We start from the raw sequence: 10,520 nt of genomic DNA, 5'->3' as shown, positions 1-10,520 counted from the left end.
CACAATCATCATCACCACCATCATCATCATCATCACCATCATCATCATCATCACCATCATTATCATCATCATCACCACCATCATCATCATAGTCATCACAATCATCATCACCACCATCATCATCATCATCACCATCATTATCATCATCATCACCACCATCATCATCAATATCATCATCACCATCATCACCATCTCCACCACCATCATCATCATCATAATTAATATCATCATCACCACCACCATCATCATCACCATTTCCACCACCACCACCATCATCAACAACACCATCATCATCATCACCATCTCCACCACCACCATCATCATCATGACCATCATCATCATTAATATCTTTATCACCATCATCATCACCATCATCACAATCATCATCATCATTATCATCATCATCATTATAATCACCACCACCATCATCATCATCACCATCATTATCATCTTCATCACCATTATCATCATCACCACCATCACCATCACCATCATCATCATCGTCACCACCACCATCATCATCATGACCATCATCATCATTAATATCTTTATCACCATCATCATCACAATCATCATCATCATCATCATCACCATCATCATCATAATCATCACCACCACTATCATCATCATCACCATCATTATCATCTTCATCACTATTATCATCATCACCACCATCATCATCACCATCATCATCATCGTCACCATCATCATCTTCATCAATATCATCATCATAATTATCATCCACAGCAGCATTATCTGATTCAAAATATTAATATGACCAACATTGTCATAAAAATCAATATCATCAAACGTAAGGTTCTCTACATCACAAGTAAAACTTGAACATGAATAATGTAAACAATTATATTTATTGCTTTTTATTCATTTATACAATATAGAAAATCTGATGTATAAATTAACATTATGTACAGAACAGTAATAAATATATTTCTTTTGTTTAACTATATTACAAATGACATTTTTAAACATATTTTTAAACATATTTCATTTAAAGACTGCCTTAAGCTTTGTACAGATTTAATGTGAATGATATTAGAATATTAATTTCGTACTCCAATTTTACAATGGTGGAGTGACCGTTAAATCACTTTTATTAACTGATTTTTGGAATAATATAAAATGTTTAATATGTATTTTTTAACGTATTTATCAGTTTTAGAGTCATCTCTTGTGAATGTATCTTCTTCTTTTTTCTACGGAACATTAATTCAATCATGTTTATTTTTCTTTAAAAAAATACAACATCAGAAAGCTCTCTATGAAGATGGGATCCTAAAGTATTCAATTCATTCCATGCTAGAGAAATGTTTTTTTTTTATAACAAAATGAAAAACATAAGGTTTTTCTGTTTTTGTTGAGGACCCAACATAAATAATACGGACATTTCAATAGTAAATTTTACCAAGAAATATCAGATTTTAGATAGAATGTTTTAAACAAAACATGTCTCATTATTCATCTTATCTGTAAATTATTGAAAACTTGACAAACGATGAATTTCAGACTTACAAAAGCTTAAGATAGGGCGAGCATTAAGTAAAATCTGAACTGTATGGTTTTATACAGAAATAAAACAATGTATAATACAATGAATCCCAACATGAGATATGTGTAAAGACATAAATAAAAAAAAAGACAATAAGCAATTCACAACACAAAATAACCACAAATCTGGCATTAGAATTTTGAACATGATGATGATATTAACTGCTTCAGGTGAAAATATTTTCTTCATCCAAATACTAAAGAAAAATATATCATGTTCCTTCCCTATCATCATCATTTGTGAATATTATCATAAAACGATTGAGCTTTCTACATGACCCTTTCACATGTGAATTCTCAGTACAGTTTGGTTTACGTTGAATAGATGGATCCCTTAAATTCTCTCAAAACATCAGTTTCAGAGCATATGTTTCATTTTGATTAAATTTCATTCAGCACATAGTGCACCTTACACAATGAACCCGAAATAAAAGTTCAACTTTCCGCAGCAAACAACTATTTGTATTTAATTACCTCTTCTCCCAGAAATATGAATCATTTCGCACTAACTGGAGAAATCGAATCAGGTAGGTAAATTGCAAATTTAGTTGCGGATGCAATTAGCGCAGGGTAACGAGTAGGCTAACTTGAATGTGAAAACACAGATTATTGATTTAAACAGTACTCGCTTACAAATATCACTGAAATAATGTCCTCTTACATATTACATGTTGATGATTTGCAAACTTTCACTGAAAAGCAGTATGTGGGACTGGGGATGAAATTGCATGATGAACTGGTTCCTTCAGCTAAGAATTGTGTGTCTATCGAAGATATTCTCCCTTTGTTGCTGAACCTGTGATCTCCATCTTCTCTGTGCACTACCCACACGGCCAAAGTAGGATGATGAATGCCTTGTGCTTGATAGATCCTAGGATTAAGAGAATGAGATTAAAACAATGGGATTAAGAAAATATCATAAAGAGAATGGGATTAAGAGAAACAATAGATAGCACATATCTCAAGTTCCACTTCAACTTCATTTTTTTAAACTAAAAAGAGATAACATGCAGTGTCCCAAGGAATTATAATGTCCTTTATGAAACACAGAGTAATTCCCTGCAGCTTTAGACTGAATGAATTACAAACGAATGCACAAGGTAAATAATACATGAAGGGAATTGATAAAACTGCATAAATTTGAACCAAAAAAAAAGTATAACTAGATTAAATACCAGGTAGTACAAATGATAGTACCAGCAATATAAAAGAAGATCAACTAAGACGGAAATTAACCAAAAAATCCTGACCTAGCTAACGGTACTATAAAATCTAATTATATATTGTTTGAAAGAGAAATAATAGCCTTTGTTTTTTTTCTTAGCTGCAAAGAGTGATCAGTCACGCATAAATGGTTATGAATAAGTCAATGTGACGATGCATATTTTAAGAAATTTATGTGATCACTGAAGCATAAATTACAATGCTTTGACGGTCATGACTTATTTCTTTTCTTTTTTTTCAGAGAAATGAGATGATATCCTATCATTTTGATACAAACAATTTGTAGTATTTATTAATTGTATCGCAAACATTTTTGGATGAACGAATGTTGGACTACTGATGCCTATGTATAGTGGTTGCAATAAATTCACATTTCAATACCTTTCAAACACAGCAAATTAACAGTATCAGAATCCTACATTAGTCTCACCTTACCTACAAAAAAATAGGACTCTACCTAAAAATTATCATTATTTTTTAAAAGCTAAGTTTCATGTATCTTACTGGTTGAGGGGTGAGAGTGTCTTCCATCTGAGGTTCTGTGAGTTTTGATCTAAACATCTCGGGATCGAGGAAAGCGAGAGCGATCAGATAGATGAAAAGACAAATCACAACGACGATGATCAGGAAAATAACAACCTGCAAGATATTAGATAGGAAATCTGTCATATATGCAAAAATTGATGGTGGAAAAAAAATTAGTAGACTAAAAAATTAAAATTTCTCAATGTGGGGGGCTATTTTTCCTAATTCTCTTTAATACCTATTGTATTGAAATCACATATATTTGGCATATGGTGATGTGCAACTTGGAAGTGTGTTTTTTTTAATAGTTTTTTAAGGGATATCCTTAGCTATTAGAACCATTTTTCACCCCCTCAAAAAAAAAATCTTTTCTCTTCTTCCACATTTGTCCAGGCCTCAAAGTTTCAAGTCCTTAGACAAAGGTAAGGGTCAGAGGTCCATTCTTCACAAAACTTGATAGTTATTGCTGCCTATTTACAGCGAAACGAACCTGCAGATATGGGTTACTAGCTTTAAACTTCACACCCCTATCTGACTGCAATTTTTTTTAATAAAACATAAACATGCAGATTGCTGAAAGTCTTATAAAGCCTGGGTTGTTTGACCAGTGCTGTCGTCATACGTACCTCAATGGTGGTGATGTTCCGGCTTTCATACTTGCATTCGCATCGCAGACAGTCACTCTCATTTCTTTTCATTACCAGCTCACAAGAACTAAGGAAAAAGGGAAAGGTATGTTGAAGAATTTTCATGATATATAACAAAACAAGTGGAACGCCTCTGGCAGTCTCGCCTGCATTACGCAATTTAATATAGCAGCAGTGCTAACTTTGAAAACTACTATAAAATAATCATTAACAAAAACATCATTCATATAATGACATAATACCACATTCATTGACCATAAATGGCATTTGAACAGAGACTTAAGACTGTCAACTACACCCATGTCCACATTTCATTCACTCTATCCATAAACTTTCAAAGTTATGATGGCACTTCAACAATTACCCCAACATGGCCTAAGTTTATTGACCTTAACTGACCTTTGACTTGGTTTTGTGACCTGAAACTCACAGGGGATGTTCAGTGATGCTTGATTACTCTTATGTCCAAGTTTTATGAACTAGATCCATAAACTTTCAGAGTTAGGATGGTAATTTAACATATACCCCCAACACGGCCAAAGTTCATTGACCTTAAATGACCATTGACCATGGTCATCAGGTCATGTGACCTGAAACTCGCACAGGATATTCAGTGGTACTTGATTAACCTAATGTCTAAGTTAAGCCTGAGTCATATCGATTATTTTGAAAACCGGTGTTCGACAGTTTTAATTCGATCGAACATCGATGAATCGAATTTTGAAGGCGCGGCGGGGAAAATCGAGTCAATATTTTTTTGCTCCGGCCGTCGCGTCGATGCGCTATGCAGCATTGCATGCACTCACGGTATGCGCTGGCTGGGTGAGCGTTGCACAAGCAGATGACAGAGCAAAGTTCGTTTGTATTTTCCATGATCACAAAACACAAAAAAGCCAGGGACCAATGCAGAATTCTTCCCAAAATATCATCAACAATGATATTTGCAGATGACAACATATAAGTTTAAAATGAAACAATATCAAAGACATGAATCACGCAGATTCGATCCGAACGATTTTCGGTCAACTAGCATTCGCGGTCCAGACTCGCACACACCAGCCCCGCCTGCAGCCCCGGCCAGCGCCAGCAAAAAAGTGCAACCAGCGGGAGCACTGTAACTTGCCTGAGATTGTGATCCAAAATGAGCTCCAAATTGACGGGAATAAATACATAATTTTCTCTGGATGGTCATTTGAATTGGTATTCAATGCTGATATAACGATTGTGAGGAAAGATTGTGGAATATGAGTAATGACGATGTTCGAGAATTAATCCTGATATGATAATCCATATTTTTTTTTAATTTTAGACACAAGACAAGAGCATGCGATCGAAATAAATATGTCTCGGATCGAGCACTAAATTCATATTAATTATTATTGGATGTTATTTTACGATTTAATAAGATTTTATGGCCATATTAAAGATATTGACAATGTCAGCAAAGCATGTCATGTTCATATGGAAGTATTTATAGTATTATACTGGCATTATTTTTTATTTTTATTCCATCTCTGGCCTGGACGTCTCCAGAGCTAGCTAGCTCCGAGAAAAAGAAGCACAATGCGCATGCGCGTTCGTTGACGTAGGACATATTTTCCATTAATGAAAATCAGAGCCCAAAGTTGGGCACAAATTAGCTTCAAATTGATGGAAAAAAAAATATCACGCAATTTACTCTGTTTTGTCATGTAAAATGTTATTATATGGAGATATTACGATCTTGAAAAAGTTTCTGCATGTTGACAATGTTCAAGAATCAATCCTGACGTGATAATTTTTTTAAAGACAAGTGCACTCGCTCAAGTCGATCGTCATGTGATGTCCGTCATTGAAAATTGAAACGAAATACAAACGTTTCACATCAAGCTCTAAATTCATATTAATGATTATCATATGCAAATTATTGTTAAATATTACGATTAAATAATGTTCTATGGTCATGATATTAATATTGTTCATGAATCATGATAGCAAGGTTTATTTTACGTTGATTGCGTCAATTTTCCGGCCATTTTCTGTTTTGATTAAAGCACAGTACAGCGCATGCGCTGCACGATCGATGATTTCCATTCATGAATTCATCGTGCATAAATTATCTCGGCACGAGCAGACGAGTAAGACTCGAACTATGATCGAAATAAACTTCAAATTAATGGTGAATAGGCATCATAATTACACAATCGGTTTCATTTTGGGGGGAATACAAATCAAGTAAGTAGTACTAGTAGTCAAGTTGGACATTTCTGTTTATTTTTATGATTGATTGTGTGAACCAAACGAATCGGCCGGCCGACGTATTTTTTTTTTCTTTTTTTTTCGATGCACCGATTTTGCAAAATCTGCACCAGCGCTCGATGACATCGATCGAACACCGATTTTAAAATCGATTCGACTCAGGCTTAGTCTAAGTTTCATGAACTAAATCCATAAATTTTCAAAGTTATGATGGTAATTCAACAAATACCCCCAACTTGGCCAAAGTTCATTGACCCTAAATGACCTTTGACCTTGGTCATGCGACCTGAAACTCAGGCAGGATGTTCACTAATACTTGATTAACCTTATGTCCAAGTTTCATGGACTAGATCCATAAATTTTCAAAGTTATGATAGTAATTCAACAAATACCCCCAACTTGACCAAAGTTCATTGACCCTAAATGACCTTTGACCTTGGTCACGTGACCTGAAACTCGAGCAGGATGTTCACTAATACTTGATTAACCTTATGCCCAAGTTTCATGAACTAGGTCCATATACTTTCTAAGTTATGATGTCATTTCAAAAACTTAACCTTCGGTTAAGATTTTGAAAATAATTTTCCCAACATGGTCTAAGTTCATTGACCCTAAATGACCTTTGACCTTGGTCATGTGACCTGAAACTCAGGCAGGATGTTCAGTAATACTTGATTAACCTTATGTCCAAGTTTCATGAACTAGGTCCATATACTTTCTAAGTTATGATGTCATTTCAAAAACTTAACCTTAGGTTAAGATTTGATGTTGACGCCGCCGCTGCCGTCGCCGCCGCCGTCGGAAAAGCGGCGCCTATAGTCTCGCTCTGCTATGCAGGCAAGACAAAAATGCAAGCAGAACATACTTTGTTAGTCCTTCCCAGAAATGTTTCTGGATGCACCTCACCATACCCCTTTTCCCCCAACACAGTAACACACGCCCCCTGCTTCCCCCCCCCCCCCCCACCCCCAAACAAAATGGTATAGATGGGATACATGCATCGACAATAATCCAAGGGGTGAGGGCAGATGGGATATCCCCCTCTGGAATTTCTAATTTTTGACATGCATATGTAATATGAAATATATTAGTTTATGCAAATTTCAAATTATAGAAGCTCTTTATTAAAACATATTGAATTAAATTGAGACAATTTCACATGCCCAAGAAAGAATCAAAGCATGATTTACATTATTCGAAGAAAACAAATCAAATATTTCATACAAATAAATCAAATACAATTATAAGAAATATTGAGTGTGAGTGACATCAACAGCACCTTCATTCTCTATTTTGATGAACTAAGCAAAACGTGCCTAAATATTTAAACTGATTTCAGTGTAGTGCTTAGTTGATTTTCATCACTTAATTAAAAATATATTACCGGTATTTATGTTAGGGTAGACTTGCCATCAAATATTGAGTACTTAGTGAATTTACCATTCTTCAGCCAATGATACAGTCACAACCTGGATGTCTAAATCTCTCTTGATGTCCGGCTCTGCAGGGCATATACACTTGCATCGGACATTGTCAAACTCACCCTGTAATCAAGTAAATAAGGAATTCAATTTCACTGATAGGTTGTAAAGCATCATGAAGGTGATCAAGAAAGTGATGATAATGATGGTTGTGGTGATTGATGATGATGATGATGATGAAGATGATAATGATGATGATGATGTTAATGATGTTGTTGATGATGATGGTGTCGTTGTTGTTGATGTTGGTGTTCTTGTTGATGATGATGGTGATGATGATGATGATAAAATGATGATGTCGATGATGGTGTTGATGATGATGATGAAGATGATAATGATAATGTTGATAATGATGGTGTTGTTAATGATGATGGTGAATCTGTGATGATGGTGATGATGGTGATGATGGTAATGATGGTGGTGATGATGATGATGGTTAAAAGTGATGGTGATTAGAATATAAAAATGAAAAAATTTCATTGGATGAATTTTTAGATTTAAAAAAAAAAATTATTTTGATCAGGTGCCTAAGATTCAAAACCAGTAAAAACAAAATATCTCTGTTTTTTTCTCAAGATATAGCAAGGAGTAAACTTTCACAATATACCAGATTTGGTAATCAATCACTAGATCTAGATTTGCAAGTTCAATGATAGTAGAAGCTTAAAGCTATAATAACAAAGATCCCCTTTTTCATGTTTTTTGCAGAAAACAAAACATCGAGAGGGGGCTGGGTGAAAGTGGTGTTGTTCTTTTAATATTATTGGTATCATTTATTTATATGTGCATATTCTGAAAGAATTTGAAATTATATAGCATATGAAAAATAGGTTTAAAAAATGAAGTCTAACAAACGTTAGAAATAGAAGTAGAACTAGTCAGTAGTCGATCTACTCTAAGTCTCTAGAATTAAAGTCTAGAAATCTAAATTAAAATTAAATTCTAAATAAAAAAAAACCCGATCTTACTTTCAGCTAATACCGGTACTATTTAAGAATGCGTACCAGTATATATAGTTCACATTCACACTTTCATAGTGTTGTCTATTAACCTTTCTGTTACCAAATTTAGCCGAACTCCGCTTCGCAGCTTCGCGAACCAGTAAATTTAGGCGTAACCTAGGCTAGAGGAAGAGTCAACGCCAACGGGAAGCTCTCTGCTTCTCGAGGGGTCGCTGCCGCTCAGCTCACTCTGCGCTCGAGCTCCAAATCAGCGCATCATCGATCGCGGATTTATTTGGAATCGCGGGATCTTAAGTTTAACTGGAGTTTTACACTCTCATGTTCATCCCTACCACTTCTTCTATTCTCCTCATTTTTTACTCACCTCACATGCTGCTAGCGCTACAAACAATAGAAGAATAATGAAGTTTGGTAAAGTTAAGTTTGACATATCTTTCTCAGCAGGCGTAATATTATTTTTGAGGTGAAGTTAGTAGACCTGTTTTAATGTTATGAATTGAAATGTTTGCTATCGCGTCCTAAATAATGCCAACAAAACCTGGAATTGCCCATATTAATATGTACCACACAGTGGCGTACAGATTGGGGGGGGGGGGGGGCTTGCCCCCCAAAAAAAAATACGACCAAGAAAGAAAACGAGAAAATTAAGGAAAGCGAGAAGGGCGAATGTGATATTACTATCAGAATATTATGTCAAAATCTATCAGAAAATTTGAATTTTATAATGTCGAAATACATCATTATTTTCAATATTAAGACTGGATCTTATCATAAAAAAATAATTGAACCTACATAAAATCAATGAATACAAAAGGAGTGCAGGAGGAGCCAGAGGCGTAATGAGCCAAAAACTTTGAGCGTGGCGCACTGCGCTCGGGGCAAAATTCATAAAAAGTTGCAAGGGAGCGATCGAGCAAAAATTTCGAAATTTTTATTACAAAAATCAAATTTTGTGTTATATTTTGACATAACATTTAAAAAGTATTATTTCACCCTTTTCAGTTCCTTTTCTTCCATTTTCTCTTTTTTCCTTGGTCGTAAACATTTCGGGGATCAGCACCCCCAAGCCCACCCTACCCCCATCTATTTCCTTCCCTTGTCTTTCTCTTTTTATTTTCTCTCCCCTTCCTTACTTATCCTCGATTGTCTTCAATCACCATCTGCTAATTTATCTTGCAAAAAACGAGAAGAGGAGAAATACACAATAAGCCAAGACATTGAGATGAGAAAGAGTCATGTAGACCATGTAATAATAATAATGATAACGGTATATATTTACCCAGGTAAGCCACTTCAGTTCCAAAAACTGTTTTCCCAGCGGGCCCTACTACCCGGCTAAGCTAGGCTACCCTATTCAGGTGCACACAGCTTTTTGAGGAAGTACCTCCTGCCGGTACCCATTTATCTCACCTGGGTCGAGTGCAGCACCGTCTTCGGATGAATTCCTTGCTGAAGGAAATTACGCCATGGCTGGGATTTACCCACGACCCTCTGTTTCAAAGTCCGGAGACTAATCCACTGGGCCACGACGCTCCAACAGGGCTCCAACCCGCCTTCTCTAGCTATATAATATTATAACCGAATGTATTCTCAAAACCATTTTAAGGCCTATATCCTATTAAAGTTCAAGTCCACCTCAGAAAAATGTCGATTTGAATCAACAAAGAAAAATCAGACAAGCATAATGCTGAAAATTTCATATGTAAAATAAGAAAGTTGTGATATGTTAAAGTTTCGCTTTTCTTTCACAAAATAGTTATATGCACAATTTAGTCACATGCAAATGAGAGAATCGATGATGTCCCTCGATCACTCACTATTTTTTTTTATTGTTTGAATTATCCAATATTTCAATTTTTACAGATTTTACGACCAAC

General features: G+C 35.3%; 1 protein-coding gene across 1 annotated transcript; it reads right to left on the bottom strand.

Annotated features, from left to right (window-relative positions):
* Window positions 1-862: 862 nt before the first annotated feature.
* LOC135157885 (transmembrane protein 9B-like) lies at window positions 863-9,163 on the bottom strand. Its single transcript, XM_064115014.1, has 5 exons — window positions 9,008-9,163; window positions 7,641-7,744; window positions 3,942-4,029; window positions 3,295-3,429; window positions 863-2,437 (listed from the first exon to the last, which is right to left on the bottom strand). Exons 1-5 carry the CDS (start codon window positions 9,071-9,073, stop codon window positions 2,312-2,314), a joined length of 519 nt encoding a protein of 172 aa, XP_063971084.1. The 5' UTR covers window positions 9,074-9,163; the 3' UTR covers window positions 863-2,311.
* Between the last annotated feature and the right edge of the window lie 1,357 nt (window positions 9,164-10,520).

Source organism: Lytechinus pictus, unplaced genomic scaffold (assembly GCF_037042905.1).
Source record: "Lytechinus pictus isolate F3 Inbred unplaced genomic scaffold, Lp3.0 scaffold_20, whole genome shotgun sequence".
Classification (NCBI taxonomy): domain Eukaryota; kingdom Metazoa; phylum Echinodermata; class Echinoidea; order Temnopleuroida; family Toxopneustidae; genus Lytechinus; species Lytechinus pictus.
This window is presented reverse-complemented; position numbering and strand designations above follow the sequence as displayed.

Bases quoted from the DNA above. Each gene is read 5' to 3' on its own strand.
- LOC135157885 (XM_064115014.1), bottom strand. From the start codon at position 9,073: ATGTCAAACTTAACTTTACCAAACTTCATTATTCTTCTATTGTTTGTA. The intron at 7,745-9,007 runs GTGAGTAAAAAA...ACTTGATTACAG, and splicing joins TAGCGCTAGCAGCATGTGAG to GGTGAGTTTGACAATGTCCG. The intron at 4,030-7,640 runs GTAAATTCACTA...CTTTTTCCTTAG, and splicing joins GTATCATTGGCTGAAGAATG to TTCTTGTGAGCTGGTAATGA.